At 42.5% G+C, this 20,512-nt stretch overlaps 1 protein-coding gene across 1 annotated transcript in view; it reads left to right on the forward strand.

Moving 5' to 3' along the window:
- Positions 1-2,965: 2,965 nt before the first annotated feature.
- NPC1L1 (NPC1 like intracellular cholesterol transporter 1) overlaps positions 2,966-20,512 on the forward strand; it is a 34,688-nt gene continuing 17,141 nt past the window's right edge. The window contains 12 exon segments of the mRNA XM_066589421.1: positions 2,966-3,019; positions 4,047-5,384; positions 10,720-10,934; positions 11,715-11,815; positions 12,333-12,505; positions 12,652-12,780; positions 14,035-14,217; positions 14,297-14,411; positions 14,522-14,649; positions 15,150-15,287; positions 15,389-15,478; positions 18,590-18,780. Of these exon segments, the coding sequence (XP_066445518.1) occupies positions 2,966-3,019; positions 4,047-5,384; positions 10,720-10,934; positions 11,715-11,815; positions 12,333-12,505; positions 12,652-12,780; positions 14,035-14,217; positions 14,297-14,411; positions 14,522-14,649; positions 15,150-15,287; positions 15,389-15,478; positions 18,590-18,780 (2,855 nt within the window).

Here is a 20,512-nt window from a genome sequence, read left to right on the forward strand (position 1 = left end):
GTTGGGCATGGCCAATTTTTACTGAGGTACATTAGTACTGTTGGTACACCAAATTTTTGGGGCCCTCACCTACAGTGTAATCATAGCAATTTGTATGTTCTTCGCCTGCACTCATGGTACAGAAAGGTGTGTGGGGTTGGCCTACACTTTAGCTACATAAATGTAACTTGGGCCTTGGCTATACTAAGGCTACTGAAATGGAACTAAGACTGCGCTCCCGCTATACTGCTGCTTCGGAATTGTTACTGGGGCCTGTCTTGAGTGCTACTATTGCTGACATGGAACGAAGACTGCGCTCCCGCTATACTGCTGCTTCGGAATTGTTACTGGGGCCTGTCTTGAGTGCTACTATTGCTGACATGGAACGAAGACTGCGCTCCCGCTATACTGCTGCTTCGGAATTGTTACTGGGGCCTGTCTTGAGTGCTACTATTGCTGACATGGAACGAAGACTGCGCTCCCGCTATACTGCTGCTTCGGAATTGTTACTGGGGCCTGTCTTGAGTGCTACTATTGCTGACATGGAACGAAGACTGCGCTCCCGCTATACTGCTGCTAGTGATATGTTAGTGGGGCCTGTCCTAATGCTACGGCTGAAATGTTACGAATTCTGGCCTCTGCCTATACCGCTGCTAATGGTATGTCTCTGGGGTGTGGAAACAGAGGCTTCCCAAAGACATGATGGCGGCGAGGCCATTTCCCACCAACGCGGTTACTGTAAAGGTGCATATAACCACGGACACGTGGAGAGGACACGTAGTGCCTCAAAAACATCCCCCTCCTCCTCCAACAGGGAAAACATTCTTGGCAAATGTCTTTGCATTGGTTCGTCTGGTGGCAGTCCAAGAATTTCACCTTTACCGACACAACGAGAGCCCCCACACCATCCCCCCGCCACGGCCCACTTAATCCTGGCCGCATTCCGAAAACCAACAAAATACAACCGTGCTACTAGGTCCGCAGTCACCACCACATTACCACCAACGCGGTTACTGTTAAGGTACATATTACCAGTCTGACTGGGGCATGCAGACACCTTGACAGAATGAATAGTGTGTGGCACATAGGTTCCCCATTGCTATGCCCACGTGTGCAGCTCCTGATGGCGGTGGCACAGGATTATATTTCTCATTGCTTCTGTACAGCATTGTGGGCTATCGCCCCGCCCCTTTTAAAGAGGGCCGCTGCCTAGCCATGCTAACCCTCTGCAGTGTGTGCCTGCGGTTCCTCCTCATGGCAGACGCACTTCTAAATAGACATGAGTGTGGCGTGGCATGAGGGCAGCTGAAGGCTGCGCAGGGACACTTTGGTGTGCGCTGTGGGGGGGAGGGGGGGCGGTTGGTCAGCATGTAACCCAGGAGAAGTGGCAGCGGAGTGTCATCCAGGCAGTGATTGTGCTTTGTTGTAGCTAGTGTGGTGCTTAGCAAAGGTATGCCATGCTAATGAGGGCTTTTCAGAAGTAAAAGTTGTTGGGAGGGGTGGGGGGCCCACTCTTGCCGGTATTGTGGCTTAATAGTGGGACCTGTGAACTTGAGATGCAGCCCAACATGTAGCCCCTCGCCTGCCCTATCCGTTTCTGTGTCATTCCCATCACTTTCTTGAATTGCCCAGATTTTCACACATGAAAACCTTAGCGAGCATCGGCGAAATACAAAAATGCTCTGGTCGCCCATTGACTTCAATGGGGTTCGTTGTTCGAAACGAACCCTCGAGCATCGCGGGAAGTTCGTTCCGAATAACGAACACCCGAACATTTTGGTGTTCGCTCATCTCTATTCCTTAACTATCCTCAGGACAAGTCATCAATAGATGATCGTGGGGGTCCACCACTTGGATCCCCACTGATCAGCTGATTACCAGCACCACTGTCACTGTGGAAAATGCAGGAAGCTGATTGCGCTGACCATAGCACAGTGGTCCTGTTTGGTATTGCAGGCACGACTCCAATTGAATTCAATGGGAGATCTGCCGATCATCTATTGATGACCTGTCCTGAGAAGAGGTTATCAATAAAAAAAAAAAAAGCATTCACAGAAAGCCTCTTTAATTATATCAATATACACTAAATTAACCTCTTTTTTTAGAGACCACAGTCCTTTTGCATTTGAAGCATATTCCTGTATGGAAATGAAACTCGTGACCCAGTAGTGCATCACTGTTAGTCCACATTAGATGGGAAACTGCAGCAATCTCAGCTACTTCCAATGAGGCCTGGTCATCAGTGCTAGACTAGCCGGGGCCAGGATTTCACTGCCAGCACTGTGGGATCTTTTTTGTGAAATCAAGAATGGCGTGATCAAGATAAAACATCCAGCAAAAGGGAATCCTGTGGACCTAAACAACCTGTCGACAAAAGGGGTCAGAGGAGGATGTCATGAAAGATTCTGATGTATAGGTGATTCTAGGGTGGTCCTTCACCAATCTTTGTTCACAAGCTGTTAGTGATGTCATAGTGGCACATGATCGCTACAGCCAATCAGTGAACTCAGTGGTCATGTGCAGTACTACTGGCATGGCAATGCCAGTAAATGCAGGGCATGACCGCTGAGGCCATTGATTAGCTGCAGCGGTCACACATCAGAACTTCACGTCATCACTAGCAGATTGTATGCAAATATTTTTATCACTTGAGATTTTTTTTTTTTTACAACTGGACAATCCCTTGAAATATACTTTTTTAAGTTACTATAAATGGATGAAGTGACCTGGAGTAATAATTAGTCTCCATTTATGTAGCAACATAAATGAACTCACTGTGTAAGTCAATATTGTACACAGTCACGTCCCCCCACCCCCTCCTCTCCTAGTTAATAAGAAGCAGAATTTATCATGTCTGTCGCTCCCAATTGGCTCCTGTGCAGAATCCTGAGCTAGAAAAAGATCGATATCACATTGTAAGTTACTTGTACAGTTGAATTCGGCCTTCCTGACAACAACCCCCTGTTCTAGTTGGAAGGGGAGAAAAATGCTGCCCAGGATTCTCATGGTAGTGATACTGGGGGCCGTGTTCCCAATTCAGGTTGGTAGCCAATTAAAGGGGAAAGTATTTTTAGTAGATAGGACTTCAGCGGTATATGTGCCATATATAGTTGCCATGGAATGACAACCCAGCAAGCTTGTTTTCTTTCCATTTATGTGCAGAGATTGCCAATGGACTTCTGCACGCGGCCCCTTAGACTCATCATTACTTGCTTCGAGTATATCCAATATCAAAAGCTGCTAACACTGCATAGTTTGTTGGTATTCATTTATATACGGGGTAATCTGTAATGTTGATACATCTGGAGAACCATTAAGTGTAGTTAGATTAATTGCCATTGTATTAGACATACAGTAGGGTCCACGCACGAGCAAGGCTTTGCAGTCCATCGGTATTGCTGCATTTTAGGGAGGGCTTTTCACATACCTTTGAAGGAAATGCCACAGGGCAACTTGGATCAACTTTTCTCCATCTAATGTAAGCAATCTGACAACTATAGAGGAGAGAATATTATAGAATTGTCCTTCATAATAGCTGTAAACGTTGGCAGAACGAAACATCTGATGTCTCCCATAGTTTGAGAATTCCAAGGTAGTTGACCAACTTCTTAGAAAACTTTTAAAATCATTTTGAAAAATCAGGCATCATAGACTTCATCATTTATAGGTCTTCTCTTTGTATTTTGTATAATCACCGTTATCTTTAGCAAACAGTATGTTTTATCCATTTTTTTGCTCTGTTTTTATCTCTTCATACAAAGTTCACTTCTTTTTGAGCTTCTGTGTGCTGCGCTAGTGTTAATGTAGTAGCCTACTGGGCAGAGGCGTAACTTGAAGCATCTGGGGTCCAATGCAAAACCTGGAACGGGGCCCGCAGCTATAATGCTTTATTCATAGTACTGGGCTTCCTATATGGAGAAGAGAGGCCTTATGGCCCCCCCAAGGCTCCTGGGCCCGGGTGCAACCGCATCCCCTGCATCCTCTATAGTTACGCCCCTGCTACTGGGCTTTGTTACTGTATTGTAATTCTTACAGCTATTGTATTTTACCATTTTTTTTATTGCCAGGTTAAAGGAGATTCCTCTATAAAGCAAGATGGATATTGTTCTATGTACGATGAGTGCGGCATCAATCCTGAGGTGACTAACGGTCTACTTATCTCCAAAATTCCTTGTGTATCCAACACGCCAAGCAGGCAAGTAACTGAGCAACAATATTTCACTCTTCTGCAAAACGTTTGCCCAATGCTATACAATGGAGACAACAATACATATACCTGCTGCTCCTTGTCACAACTACGAAGCCTCAGGACCAGCCTTTCACTAGCTAAGGTCATCTTAAATCGATGCCCGTCATGTGCCACAAACCATGCCAACCTTCATTGCCAGAACACCTGCAGCCCAAATCAGAGCACATTCATCAATGTCACCCGCACAACACCTTACAACAACAGTGGGATAATTAAAACAGGCGTACTGGAGTATCAGAGCTTTTATGAGCGACAGTTTGCTGAAAAATCCTTTGACTCTTGCAAAAATGTTCGCCTGCCCTCCACCGGTGGGTTTGCTATTGCTACGATGTGTGGAAAATATGGAGCAGAGCTTTGCACCACTCAACGCTGGCTTGACTTCCAAGGAGACATCAGCAATGGGTTGGCACCACTTGATATTGATTTCAGACTTATAGACAATGGCACTTATGTTGGTGACAATATTGTGCCACATAACAGCAAAGTGTGGAGTTGCAGTGTTGGAGTAGGGGGAGACACAGAAGCTGCCTGCACTTGCCAGGACTGTAAAGAAGCATGCCCAGTAATCCCTGCACCCGAACCAGTGAAAGACGATTTTTTGATAGGACCTATGGATGGATACTTAATAATAAGCATTGTAGTTTGTGGTACTTTGTTGTTTTTCTTTTTTGTGTTTTTGATTATGGGATGTGCAGCAAATAATTGCAAGAAAGACAAGCAAAAAAGCAAAGAGCTACCACGTGTTCAACGTGCTGACCTGAACTGCTCAGGGAAAGTAAGCTACGCAACTAATCGCTCCTTGGAGAAAGCATTTCAATGGTGGGGCACTCTTATAGCGACTTACCCTAAAACGGTCTTTGGCATCTCTCTACTTGTAGTCGCTGTTCTCTCATCGGGCATGGCGTTAATTCAATTAACTACAGATCCCGTAGAATTGTGGTCGTCACCAAGTAGTAGAGGCAGACAGGAAAAGGACTTTTATGATGCAACTTTTGGGCCATTCTTTAGAACTAACCAGCTCATCATCACAGCTAAGAATCGCCCTTCATACACCTACAATTCCGTCTTCTTTGGAAATATGAATTTTAGTGGAATTCTCTCCACGGATATCCTACTGGAACTTCTGGACCTACAGACCAAGCTGCAAAGCATTGAAGTAAGTGTACTACTACAGTCAGTACCTCGTGGACAGGAATGTCTTCCTATCTCCTTATTTTGAACCTAGACCAAATTATAGTCATTTCATTTTGGGTATTTGTTGATGTGTTTTATGGTTTGAGATGAAGAACGGGTTTATGAGACATTTGTCCTTATAGCTTTGCAAATACTCTGGGACCTCTTTGAGTTTCCGACCATTAAGTGCATTAAAAAGTGGTCTTCTAGGAGAACGGTCTACTCAAGAACGAGTGCTAATATGTATAATATACTGGGTGCCCACAGAAATGCCTATCCAGAAGTGCTCTTTCCAGCATTGCAGGAGGGGATGTGTGTGGAGCTACTTGTTCCAATGCTAGAATAACTGAAGGGAATCAGTTGCTGTCAGCAGCTATATAAAGATGTACACGGTAGCATTTCTGGGGTCAATGTTTCACAACGTTAACGGTTTTGGTAATGGCACGGTGGCACTCAACATTTCTACTGAAGAGACTACATCAGTGACTTGTAGTTCAGTTTTGAACCTGCTAGATTGGACAACATGGCCAAGTTTCTTAGCCACCATGTTCCTCAGATTTGACCCCTTTGTCTACAACGGACACCCAGCAGCACCTCATGATGTTGGCGAAATGGAGAGACAAATAGACGTGGCCTGTGAAACGGTGACCCCAGAAATGCTAAGTGCTGTACATTCCGCCACACGCAATCGTGTACATCTTCATATAGCTGGTGATGACGGCCATTTTGAACATTTTCTGTAAGGTACTAAAGCTCTCTCTTTTGGTCCCAGTCCTGCATTTGTCTTTGTCCTTTATAGTCAGAAATTGTTTCCTATGCTAACTAAATGGATTCCCTTTGGGTATTTTAGCGCTGAAATAAGCAGCTCCACACCCATCGCCTCCTGACAGTGCTGAAAAGTTCTTGTCTGCCCCTGGATAGGTACTTCTATGGACACCCTGTAGTGTGGAACTGAAAATGTGTCACCGAAAATCTGGTCTGAATACGGGCCCTTTCACATTGGATGACTTGTTGGGCGCAGATACCCAACAGGTTGTGCCAACAATGAGGGGGAGCAGGTTGGAGATCATTCACAGTAAACAGTCAGTCATACATATGTAAATGAAGGACTGTTTACATGGGCCAATCCGTCTTACAGATTTCTGCATGCAGAAACTGAATGACAAATGAGAAGCAAACAAATTCTTGTTTGTCATTCAGTCGGGGCATGCATTCACACGCAACGATAATCCTTCAGATTCCCACTGCATGCAGGAAGTTGAACGATTTATCGCCCTGTGTCAAAGGGTTCCAAGGCGGTGGTCTTCACAAAGAGGTGGTCTTTTGTAGGCTTTACCGCACATGACTTACAGCTCAATGGAAGTATTTTAACCCCTTAAGGATATGTTCTATTTTGGCCCAAGGGATGCAATGATTTTGGGGGGGATTTTCATCTCTACTTTTCAAAAGCCATAACTTTTTGGTTTTCGTCGATATGGCCGTATGAGGACTTGTTTTTTTATGTGCTAAACTGTAGTTTTTATTGGTATTATTTTTAGGTGCATATAACGTAATCTATAACGTTTTTTATTTTTCCATGAACAGAGCTTTGTGAGATCTTGTTTTTTGTGTGACTTTTTATCAATACCATTTTGGGGTATGTAAGGCTCTTTTGATCACTTTTATTGCATTTTTTTGGTAGGCAAAATGAACAAAATAAGCATTCAGACTCCATTTTTTTTTTGGGGGGGGGGGGGGGGGGGGTATGTTTATTGCCATGTGGAATAAATAGTGTATTTAACTTATGGTACAGGTGACTATATATATGAGGACACCAAATATGTTGGATGTTGAATCATAAACTCTATGATCCCTATGATAATGCATTGCAGTACTTCTGCACTGCAATGCCTTATTGCTTACAATAGCGATCATAGGCCATGGTAGGCAGGGGCATCAGTGTCTAACATCCAGATGCCAAGGCAACTCATCCGTGGTTACATCACCAAGGGCTGATAGCGTCAGAGATGATCATTAATCGCAGCATGCAGGGTGTTAACAGCGGGGATCACCGTTATTACCGATACTTGCTGTTGCAAGAGGAGGACGGCAGTCAGTCACAGTCGGCTCCCACGGCGAGATGATGCGTGCTCACTTCTGAGCTTGCACCATCCACAAAACGTCCTGTTGCGTTAAGTATCCCTCAGCCAGGACATAAACTTACGTACTGTAGTGTTAAGCATGGATATATTTTTTCATATTGGAATCTAAATCCAATGATAATACATGCGGTTTTAGTTTTTAATGCTGGTCACACATATACTGATATTACTATCTGATGACAACTGGGCCTAGGAATCATTTTACTAGTGTCATAGGATGCATGTATTGAGGAGCTGGCACCTCCCGTGGTGGTTCATACATCATTGCCATCCTGTGTGGTTCTTGATAATCCTTCTACCTATATTATGCCGAACAACATAGACTTATGGTTTTTAGGATGCTATCCCATTCTTTATTTGCTAATGTTGGGGGTTTTATGGAGAGAAAGCCTTTTGTAGATTCACACAACCCATCTTAATAAAAGATGGGGCAAGCCTCTTGGGCCCCGTCCTTCATGGGCCACAGAGGAACTGCTAAGGTCTGTTCTATGTACTGTATGTCCTTGGAAAGTATCAGAGTTTCAGTAGTGAGTAAATAATAATGTAGGATTAGTAATTAAGATGATTCATAAAATTTCCGAGTCACTCAATATTGGCGAATAAGATTCCTTAACTCAGGAGCAGTGAGCATACTGGAGTATATGTTGCTTTCCTCTATTATCTAGCTGTAGGGTTATAGGCTAGTGTCATTCACTGACTCACAGCCTACTGATAAATGAGGCTCACTAATTCATAGGCAACTCAGTAGAAGTCAATGCACCCAGTTAGCTAAATACTGTCACAGAATGCAATGAACATGGAGTTGCTAACAGATTTGGAACAGGCTAGACATAGGGATTCCTTCCGCTAAAGTCCCTGCCACCCTTACCTTTTGGTCGTAGGGACTTTCATGGAGGCAATCCCCAGTTTACTACCCATAATAGACACCATTTGTGATGCAAAGACAGGTTAAATTTTTGTACCAGGACAAGAGACATAGATTTATAAATTAGATGGCACCCTATGCTGAAATCCACCCCCTTTCGTAAGAAAGGAACATTATATATATATATTTTACTGATAGGCTGTTTATGTTCAGCTGGTGCAGAAGGCAGAAAGACAGCAATATACACACACCATTATAGCTCAAGGAATAAACACTGTGCCAGAACCAAGCTCAGTACGTAAATACAGCACCAGAACCAAACGTTCATACCATAAACACAGCGCTAGAGCCAAACTCAGTACATAAATGAAGCCCCAGAACTAATCACAGCACTTAAATGCAGGCACAGAATCCAGCTCATAATATGAATACATTACTAGAACCAAGCTCAAAACATAAATACAGCATCAGAACCAAGAACGCATAACATAAATGCAGCCCCAGAATCCAGCTCATAATATGAATACAGCATCAGAACCAAGAACACATAACATAAATACAGGCGCAGAACCAAGCTCAAAACATAAATACAGCATCAGAACCAAGAACGCATAACATAAATAAACAAGGGTTTGCAACCCAATACAGTAGATGCTTAGCTTATACCAGCATCGTCCATATCACTATGTACAGAAAGATGTCAATTTTACTTTGACATTTTTCTAAAAAGAAAGTCATATGTGCCAAAATACGAACATAAAACACAAAGTAATGCGCTAAACCCTCCAACGCGTTTCTGGCACCATCCAGCCCTCTTAGTCGTAGCGAATGAAATGTATTTAAAATCCCCAGATACCGTCACATGATCATGAAAACAAAACAACAAATGTAGGGCTTTGATTGCTAAATCAATCCCAAATTCCAACAAGCAGAGAACACACCCACAAAAAAACATGCATGTGTACATGCAAAAAACACAAAATATTTAATAATGACAAATAAATACATTTCTGCCCTATACTATTATAATGGATTGGCACAAAAATGATCTAAAAGCAGCGAAACCGTGGATGTCACAACGCTTATCTTATAGGTATATACAAGCCAGTACGCAGAGCAACCTTCCACGAATAAAAAAAGCTTCAGAGAAAGGATAACTAAATAACACGACTTCTGTTTGAATTTAGCCAACAAAACAAACGTGTTTCGAGGCAAAAACCTCTTCCTCAGTGAATGCTGGAGGAAACACAGCCGTAGCAGGTTGTGTGTCTGTACACAAGAAGTAGGAAAGGCATGTTTGAGTAGAGCATTATCACAGGATGCCCATCTGTCAGCTACTCTAGGCCAAACCAAATGGCAAATGCCATCTTAAAGGAACTAATTCTAGACACTGGATTTCAATATTGTAAGATGTCAAATTGTAATTCTGCTCAGTTGAAAAGTTACATAGAAATTTAAGTCGGACTTCTTCTTTCACACTGAGTTTTTAGGGGTTTATGATCCTTCCATCCTGCATTCCGCCATCCATACAGCTTGCATAGAGGGTGGAAACCGGGATGGAACCGGTGCTGAACCTCAAAAATGTGATACGAAAAAAGCCTAACTGTGCAAATACTTCTATTTTTACCAATATTTTGAGTTATTTTATTTTGCATTAGTTTCTCCATTAATATTACCTAAGAAGTGAATCTTCCCAAGATGTGTCCCGAATAATGTAAATGAAAGAGTTTATATGGCATATTGTATGATCTGTAGTGCTACAATTGTACCATGTTTAATTAAATCTCATTAAAAAGGTTGTTCCCTATTAGGACATACTGTATGTTTCTTAGACCAATTTCACATGACTCTAATACGGTCTAGTGTCCAAGCCCAACTACAGGTCTACTGACCTAAACTCAAAGCCTTGTGGATCCTTGCAATGCTCTGAGTTTTTTTGAGTAGATCCACAGTTGGACCGCGATACTCATCCATATTGGATGCGAAGAAATGTGACCGTAATATGCTTGTGTTAAACTGGCTTTATTCCTCTATCAGCTAGAGCAGAAGGCTGCTACAAAGAGTGGCTCCTACTTTGGGGACTGTTTAGTGGTGGCCCATTCATTTGAAATGTGTTGCTACCCATAGATTCTTTTGGCGATATCAACTGATTTTTTAGCAGTCCAACCCAGTTGATATGGGGATACCTCAACTAAAGTTAAAAGATTTTGCATTTGCATTGAGAATTTTTTTGCCTCTGCATGCAGATGGATCATGGAATCTACTTTATGTAGCAGATACTCATGACCTACTTAATCCTTTTCTCCCTCCAGGTATGGTCAGAGAAGCATAAAAGGAATGTCACCTTGAAGGATGTTTGCTTTGCACCCCTAAATCCTAAAAACGCCTCAGCAACAGACTGTGCTGTGAATAGCCTAATGCAATACTTCCAGAACAACAAAACAAGGTTCAACATGGAGGTGACTCAAACAGTGTCTGGCGAAACAGGCCGAGTTGGGTGGAGGGATCATTTCCTGTACTGCGTCAAGTAAGTTTAGACCATAAGGCAGGGGTGCCTAGCATTCGTATCTGAATCAGGTTCAACTCATAGTGAAAGATAAGGTTGATTACTAGAACTTTTATATTGGTTCTAGAGTTGAGCGAACGTACTCTGTTGAGCTTGATGCTCGTTCGAGTATTAGCGTACTCAATGGTGCTCGTTACTCGAACGAGCATCAAATCGTGTTCGACCCTGCCACAGCTTTTGGCTCCTCCCTACTGCGACGCAGCGCGCGTCATTCGAAAATTTTTGGTCTGGCAGGAAGGGGAAGGGAGAGAGAGAGTAACCAAGAAAGCAAAACAGAAAAAAAAAGCTCGGGACCCGGCGTCCCATATACAAAAATGCTTGAGTTTCCCATTGTAGTCAATGGGGTTCATTACTCGAGTAGAGCTCTCGAATTTTACGAAAAGCTCGACTCGAATAACGCAGACCCGGGCATTTGGGTGCTCGCTCATTTCTAATTGGTTCCCATTCACATAGGTGTATGCAAGTTGTGCCTGAGATTCCCAGATGCAACCTACAACGGCCAGCTCACGGACACACTTTCGTTTGCTGCCCAATGCCTGAGGGCAGAGGTCTCACTCTTCCCCTATCCCCTTCACATAGGTGCACCCAATTCTCTTCGTTACTGGTCAGATATGGTACTGTACAGAGAAAATATAGAAGAGTCTTGACCCTTTCATTCATGGTTTTTTTGGGGTCCCGGTGGTTGGACTAAAATTTACTAAATAATAAATCAATTAAACCAAAAATCTTTTTTTCTTGTAGCTCACCATTGTCATTTAAGGACATTACAGACCTGGAACTGAGCTGTATGGCAGACTATGGTGCACCAGTATTCTCCTTCCTCGCTGTAGGAGGTTATGATGGTAATAGTCTCTCAATGTATATATAGTCATTTTGGTCTCATATATAATAACTAGTTGAGGTAGAAGGTTGGACAATTGCCAGTTGATTAAAGCTGGAAATGATTCTATTGAGGGCAATTTAAGATGCCTATCTCATCTCAACAACGCCTTACCAGAAGACACTCTAAGAAAATCTGGAAATCACCTGGCTTCACCTTTTGTGAGCCAACATGAAGAGTCACTAGCCAGACCCATTCTTGAATTACATGGTTGGGCAAATCATTGGAATGGCTGACATTTTTCTTGCAGTGGGCACTGGAGGGGAAATGTCTGACCAGTTATAGCTTCCCTTGGTTGGAACTGCCAATAACTTGGGATTTTGGCAATTAACTAACTAGCGGCCTAGGAAAAATATAAAATCTAGCCAACCTTTGGGCGTCCCTGAGGTTTCCATCCATTCAACATCCTTGAACTTTCTTTTGTCTTTTCACTCCTGATACCTATGTACCTGTAACACTCTTTTATCCTGTGTTCTCAGACAATCGTTACTCAGAATCAGAAGCATTGATTTTGACTATCTCTCTGAACAATTTCCCTCGTTCTGATCCTAAGTTTGACTATGTTATGGAATGGGAGCAGAAGTACCTTGAAATACTGAAAGAATATCAGAACAATCCAAAAAGTAACTTCACCTTCTCATATATGGCAGAAGTAAGTGTCTTGGCTCACATGTGGATTCCTCCTTCCTCTTCTCAACCTAAATTTCTATCATTAGCTTGTCATCCCTTTTTCTCTATATGATCTTTCCCTATTTAGTTTTTGCTTTTTTGTAATTTATAATTTTGTCTTGTCAACAGAGATCTCTGGAGGATGAAATCAGTCGGACCACCACAGAAGACATTCCCATCTTTGCCATCAGTTACCTGGTGATCTTCTTGTACATTGCTTTTGCCCTGGGAGAATACAGCAGCTGCCGGAGAGTCTTGGTGAGACATATCATATTTTTTATACTGGCCCTATAAATTAGAAAATTGTTGGCAAATCTCTTCAAATTTTGCAAAATTCATTTACAGGCTAATGTCTTGCTGGGTTTAGCAGATGGAGTATGATGTAAAGAGAATGTGAAAAATAATAACATTTTCTTGTACCTTTTTTATTGTGTCTTCCAAGATAAGCGAAAGCCAATGGTGCACTTATCATTTATGCAGGGGACCAATTGGTAAAGGGGCCCAATACCACCCTGGGAAATTACCCTTCCTTAATGCTGCCTGACTTTCCGGTGTAAGGTTGTCCATACATATTAATTAACTGTTGGATGAATGAGCCCCAGAGCCCTCCATAGGCTTAGTTGGACCTGCTGTATTATAAATAGAGAGAGAGAAACAAGCCACTACTAGATTCCTTTAAAGACGACTTATCTGCCTGAGAACAAAAGGATGTGGCAAATTGAAATCGGACTGACCGATCCTTATTGCCCTTGATATTTGCCACCAGAAGACAGTCAGGAGGCCTGATTTTGGTGGCATCGGCTAACCATCTTATTCGTATTGCTAGCTTTTGTGTAGGCTAAAAACTATCTTCCTTGACCTTCCTATAAAAATGCAGGTTTGGCTTGGCCAAGTGGGCGCATTTATTTTATAATGGAGAGATAGACACTTTTGGCAGCAACATATTTTCTTAAAGAACATTGGATTGAGCAATCCAACATGCCTGATGCTCATTTCACCCAACGTCTGCCCTCGGGGGACAGTCTGCACATTATCAAAAACTCCACCGATATTTATCTAAAATGTACATGAGCAACTTACCAGACACTTACCAAACACTGTATGGATAACCAAAGAGTAATGTGAGTTGGCCAAATGCAGCCAGCTTTCTTACAGCAAAAACATACATTGCATGGATAAGAGTACTGAAGAAAGACTGGAGGAATAACCTCTGGTTCTTCAAAGACCATGGTCCTATTGCTGGGACCCTATGCAGGCAGCTGTTGTCAAAGGGGGAATTATTGTCTACTTCCTCAATCATATGGCGGCCCAAGCAGCACACCCCTGAAGGGGCAGAGAAAAATGAGTTGTCTTGGCAAAGAAGAATAAGTTGTCTGTACCAGACTACCCTGAACAGCCAACTAATGTAAAAGCGTACATTTTCCCATAACCAAACTTGTGTTCTTATGTGTTTACGTCTTACAATTTCTTATTCTTTTATATGCTTTAGTAATCACAGTTACTTTTTTTCAGGTGGACTCTAAAGTGACTCTTGGTTTGGGCGGAATTCTGGTTGTTCTGGGCGCTGTTTTGTCAGCAATGGGTTTCTTTTGCTACCTCGGTATACCATCCTCGCTTATCATTGTAGAAGTTGTGCCTTTCTTGGTTCTAGCAGTGGGAGCAGACAACATCTTTATCTTTGTCTTGGAGCTTCAGGTACAATCATCACTTTGATTACTGAATGCTAAAGTCTAGTCTAAAATCATCAGAGTAAGCAATTGTACTCTTGTTTTAGAGAGATGAACGGCGGGAGGGTGAACGAAGAGAGGAGCAAATTGGAAGAGTCCTTGGTGGTGTGGCCCCCAGCATGTTACTGTGCAGCGTGTCGGAGTCTCTGTGCTTTTTTCTGGGTAATACATTCATTAGGGGAACCTTATATGATCTGTCTATAGTAGGGAGCAATATGGGAATGCTTTCCTGTTTTAAAATGTCACAGCTTGAATTATTTTATTTGTTGCAGGTGCCCTCTCACCTATGCCTGCTGTTCGGACCTTCGCCTTGAACGCAGCCCTTTCCATCCTCTTTGATTTTATCCTACAGATCTCCATGTTTGTGGCTCTTGTGTCTTTGGATGCTAAGCGTCAAGAAGTAAGATGAAGAACCTGGGGCAATGGGGTGAAGAATATACAGAGGGTGGACAAAAATATACGAAATGCATGGGAATTTAATCATTAGAACTGAGCTGCCCTTTTGACCCCTGCTTGGCTGAGAGCTTTCCCACCAAATTTGTGATTATTTCACCACTTGCCCTGCTCTGCGTGGTTTCAGGAGCCAGCTGGTAACAGCAGCTAAGGGGCTCAAATTCCTGACCAATGGAACCTTGTTGCTCAGTGCAGATATTCACTTCTGCCCGGCAGCATCTATGTCATATTACTCCCACTTAAAATCGGTCTCTATTTTTATTGTTTTATTGAAATATAATTTATAATCCCATGTAATTTAAGGCATGCATTTTATACAGTGTTTCCATATTTTTGCCCCCCCCCCACTCCTTCTATCATGGGTGGATAGGGATTACGATTTTATTGTAAATCACATTGTACATGACGTGTTACTATCTCAATGATCACCATATTCTCTTCCACTAGGCAAATAAATTTGATTTCTGTTGCTGTATCGAGAGCAAGATTGAAAAACCCAAGAAGAAATCTAAGGGGCTGCTAGTCACCTTCATGAAGAAAGTCTATTGTCCCATTATTCTAAATCCATGCAGCCGAGTGCTAATTGTGAGTAATCCACTGGACACATTTTATAATCCACACACCAGTACACAAAACCCAAATGCCGTATACTATGTACTGACTGCTATGTCCTCCTCCCTTTACAGATGGTGGTGTTCATTTTCCTCTTCTGCTGTGGGCTATATTTTGCCATGCATTCCCGTGTGGGCCTAGATCAGGAGTTGTCTTTACCTCTGGTAAATAAATTATCTATATAAACGTAATACTACACCAAAATGATGCTGAACGCTGCTAAGGGAGAATAGATGACAACATTTCACTTAAGGTCTTTTGTCACCTGCTAACATCAACTTCATAACACAGTAAAGTCATGGCTGAAGTGGAGGTCTTGCAATGGGTTGGGGCCTCATCACAAATAATGGCATGCCATGCAGGTCTTGCAAAACTGGAATGTCTGCGCAGGTTGCAGAGCACTCCATAGTAGGGCGCAGCATACCTTGACGTTTCAGCAATGGCCATTCTGCCTCAACTGGGTAGCCTATATACACAGCCCTTTTTTGCAGTAGCACTTCTCTAGCAAGTCCAAAGGTAGAAGGCTTGAAAAAGGCCCTTTTGTGTGGGCTGAAACGTGTTGCAATAAATTAAGGAAAATTACCCATATAGTGGATCCATCTTTCCCGGGTAGCGCTCGGGTTATTTTTCTTCTACCTTTGGAGTCGTTTACCATTGGGTCCCCTATCTCTGGGTGGACACAAAGATCCGAGCAGCTCTCCACTAAGGATTGGGAAGAAGGACTATCCACGTTACAGACATTTCTGGACTTGGAGGTACTAGTGAGGGAGCCCATTATTGGGACCTCACTAAGTACCAGGTAAGTCCATAACTTTCTCATCATTATTTGTTTCCTACCTATATATGTCTGTAGGAGCGCTAATCTGATCCCAGTATATTTGTCACTTCTCTAGCAAGAGAGGTATAACCTTAATCTATTACACCAGTTCAGCTCACGACTTTGCCTCAGCATCTCCTTGCTTCAGGGTTATACTCCCTATAGCTAACTATCTTTAGAACTCTTCTCAGCCCTTACTCCTGCACCTTACCGTTTGGGCTGCTCCTAGTCTTTTGGCTTCACACGAGAATTAACCCGTTCAGGACCGTCTCTAAGGGCACTTTTACATGGACCAATAGTCGCCCAAATAATCGCCTAAACAAGAGAATGTGGGCAACTTTTGACTTGTGTGACATGGCACCTGACAGGGTACTGAGCGAGAAGGCACTTAGTAGTCGCTAGCTTTACCGTCTCAGTGGAACGACTAAGTGAGCTACTTCGCACTCAGTATGAATAGGAAGACGCTCATCTATGAATGACTGAATGTTTGCAGTGAATGGAGGCAGGTGCTCGAAAGAGATATCCATCACATTCTGCTTCCATTCACTGAACTACTCCTGAGCGAATACTGATTGGCATATATGCCTGCCCTCATGTAAGTACTGCACCCAGCATCTCTTAATAGCCTGGTCAGAATGGCGTAGTTGGTGGGCAATTCGTTGACACATCCATCCTGCTTCTCTCATTCCAATGATTTTCCCCATTTCAAAGCTTATTACATGGGCAAAATATCTTTGAGTGCGTCTAGTGGTCAACAATCTCTCAACAAGAGGTCCACTACACAAGTAGCCTCCGAGAGCCTTTTTATAGGGCAATGGGGGAAGCCGTTTTATGGCTTCTGGAGGCAAGACCCCAATGCTAATCAGACCACAACTGTAATCATTTACATATCTGCAAGAGACAGACCTGCAGGAAGAGTTTTGCAAGAATCCGACATTTCTATCTGGGCCCATTGTGCTTTTGTCAATGAGTGTATATTTTAATTTAATGGGTTATAGCTCACTGTTACACTTCTCACCTACAATACTATTGGCTTTGTCAGAAATGTATTTATTACATCAGGCTCTTTTTATCATCTTGGCCAAAATCTAACAAGAATTTGACTTTCCCCCTGCTGTGTAAACAGAAATATCACATCAATAGGATAGTGCCTTGTGCAGATAATGGATTGTAGAAAGGGAAATGTAAAAAAAAGCAACAAAGATGAAGAAAAGATGAGGACTCACCCGGTGTGGACTGCTTACCCAGGGGAGAACTGCTGCCACCACATCTTGAGTCCCGATTCACTGTGGGTGGATACACTTCTTATGCACTCGGGCATCCAATACAGGAGAGCGTCAGGGTAGAATCCAAAATTACAGGTTTCGGAAGGCAAAGAAAATGTTGAAGTACATAAAATTACCTGCGCTCATAAAATAAGTCCATGGATAAAAAGGCAGTAATTACGAAGGGAGGAGGGGAATCTATAGGAGAACAGAAACCCCCTCCTTAAACGCACCAATGGCAGCTTGACCAATGGAATGTAAAGGATGAAACGATTTATTTCTTAAATATGAATAAAAGTCAAACAGATGCAACATGTTTCAGTGGTGTACAGTCACCTTTCTCAAGCTGTTGTGTAAATGCAAAGTGCAAACCATTATACAATAAGTATAGAAATGAGGCAGTGACATATAGAACATCGACAATGTGGGAGAAAACATGCTGTACGACCAAGAGCAGCTACCCTGTTCCCCTGAAAATAAGACATACCCTGAAAATAAGACATAGCATGTTTTTCCAGAATTTTTGAGGATGCAAAATGATTTTTCAGGCTTTTTGAGGATGCTTGAAATATAAGCCCTACTCCAAAATTAAGCCCTGCTAACAGTTAATTTAAAAAGTCAATTTAAATAGTGTCCAGGCAGCTATACATGTAAAAAAGTTTAACCTTTTTGAACAAAAATAAATATAAGACACTGTCTTATTTTCGGGGAAACACGGTAGGAATGATAGCTAGTTAATATTGAAGCACCTCTATAAGGACCTTTAAGATGGGTCAGGATATTCCACAACAGCATTGCAGAATATGCCCTCCAGCGGAATATTCAACCCCAAAATCCACACTGCTAACATATGGATTTTGGTGCAGAATTGAAAATAGCAGAATCCTGCTGGCAAGTTTGTATCAAAGTCCACAGTCAGCTGTGTGGATTTAGAGGTGGAATTCAGAGACAGTCTATCTGCAACACTGTTGCCAAATATTCCATCCCTTGTGAATGGTCCCTTACAAGAGAAAAATGGGAATACTGTATAAGTATATACGGTAGCAGCCTGTTAAGAGAAGCTCCGCCTTGACAGAATACAGGCTGCTATCACCAGATCCTGTTTTTTACTGATAGTTTTTTGTAGCCTGGAAAGGTTGTCTCCGGTTATTTCCAATATACATCTAATGTCTCCATGACTTATCTCTCCACAGGATTCCTATGTGCTTAAGTATTTTAGTGATCTCAACACGTATTTTGAGGTCGGCGTCCCTACGTACTTTGTGACCACAGCTGGATATAATTTTACCTCATTAGATGGAATAAATGGTATCTGCTCCAGCGCTGGGTGTGATCCCAACTCAATGACACAGAAGATACAGTATGCCACGGATTATCCAGACAGGTAAATGCTGCTGAGATAAGTGGGACATTGAACCTAGAAATGAATAGCTTAGCTTGTTCATCTGATCTCTATTACGTACCTCTTAGCAGTGGAGTAACTTTTTAAACATATGACTTGGTATTATATCCCAGAGCATCCCATCCCCTACTTGTTCAGTGTCAGCACAGAGCTTGCTGGGGTGATTTGCATTCTGGGAGGTTTAGGGTACATTCACACGTAGCTGATTTGCTGTGGATTTTGTTATGGATTTTGGTGCAAATCTGCAGCAGATTTCATCCCTTTAATGTGAATTCAATCGAAAGGGTGAAATCTGCTGCAGATCTGCACCAAAATCCGTAACAAAATCTGCACCAAGAAAATCACATGTGAGTGCATGCTTAAACTGCCTGTACACATAAGAAAAAAAGTTGGTCAAAATGCCCATTTTTGACCATTTTGCCCCCTCATTGTTTGAGAATTATACACAATAGTCAACTACTGTATGCCAAAAGTGTGATCTGTCAGGTTGGCATTTTTTTGGCCAATGACAGCTGAAACTACACTTATATGGCATGATCGGTTTCATATGGTTGATACAGGCCCTGGGGTGTCACCATCAGAAGGTGAAGTATAGAATGTTTATATGGGGGCAAAGGAATCTCACAATGATGAAGGAGGAGAAGGGATGGATCCAGGTGGAACAAGTGCCCTGGTACTATATTGATTACCTTTTGGGCCTTGTCCTAAAAGGGCTCCATCCTGGACAAGATGAAGGAATATGGAGAAATGAACTGTTCACATCTCCACAATGCCAACATGTTGGGCTTACTGATGTATGCAAACGGGTCAGAACTCTATACCAGCGTGACATGACTTTAAAATTGGCCTTTTGGAATGGAAAACAAATAGACGTCTTATGCACCAGAACACAAGCCCGAATTTGCTCTTTTGGGGTCAGAAACAAGCTGAGATCAACCTTCCACCATAGCAGAAACCCAGGAGGAGGCTGATCCAGAAGAGACTGTAATAACGACTAGGACGTGGATAAGGCATATCGCAGAGGACCAGTACCTAGACAGAGTGGTCTTAGGACGCAAGAAAACATTCCTGGGGGGTTGAGAGAAAAGAAAGTGAAGGAGCTGGAAAGTTTTCCAAGGGCAGGGCTTCAATGGTCAATCATTTGCCACTTTGTCTGAGCCCACTGTTTTTTTTTTTTAAACGGTCTTCCTGATCTGCCAGTTTAGTTGCCATCTTGATGGTTGGATTGTTTTTGTATGAATGATCTGATGAATGATTGACTGGCTGGATTTTGTGCCAATGCTTATCTTACTGCATGGTCAGCTATAGAGTATAATAGGCACTGTACAAAAATGTAATGAAATAGGATGAACCACTTTTTGTGCTGCCCTTTAGAGGACAATTTCCAGCAGTTCTGGAATGATCTGTGGATAAATAGCTCATGTCTATGGCCAGCTTGAGCCCGCCCATAGATGCCCTGGTAATAAGGCCAATCTGTCGGTCAAATTGATTGGTGCACCTTTGGTTCTACTAGGTGGAAATATGTTTCACTGATTGTAAACTATATGTATTTGATATATGGGAAAATCTTCCGAGTTGTGGCATTACTGGGACTTTTGACTGTGACATCTGTTGATGTGACAACATGAAGGCAACTCGCTGGTGACCAAATTTTGCTGTTGAGCCCTAGTTATCATTTAAGCTCCCCATGCACATTAGATTACATTAGTTAAAA

This window comes from Eleutherodactylus coqui, chromosome 2 (assembly GCF_035609145.1).
Source record: "Eleutherodactylus coqui strain aEleCoq1 chromosome 2, aEleCoq1.hap1, whole genome shotgun sequence".
Taxonomy (NCBI): Eukaryota; Metazoa; Chordata; class Amphibia; order Anura; family Eleutherodactylidae; genus Eleutherodactylus; species Eleutherodactylus coqui.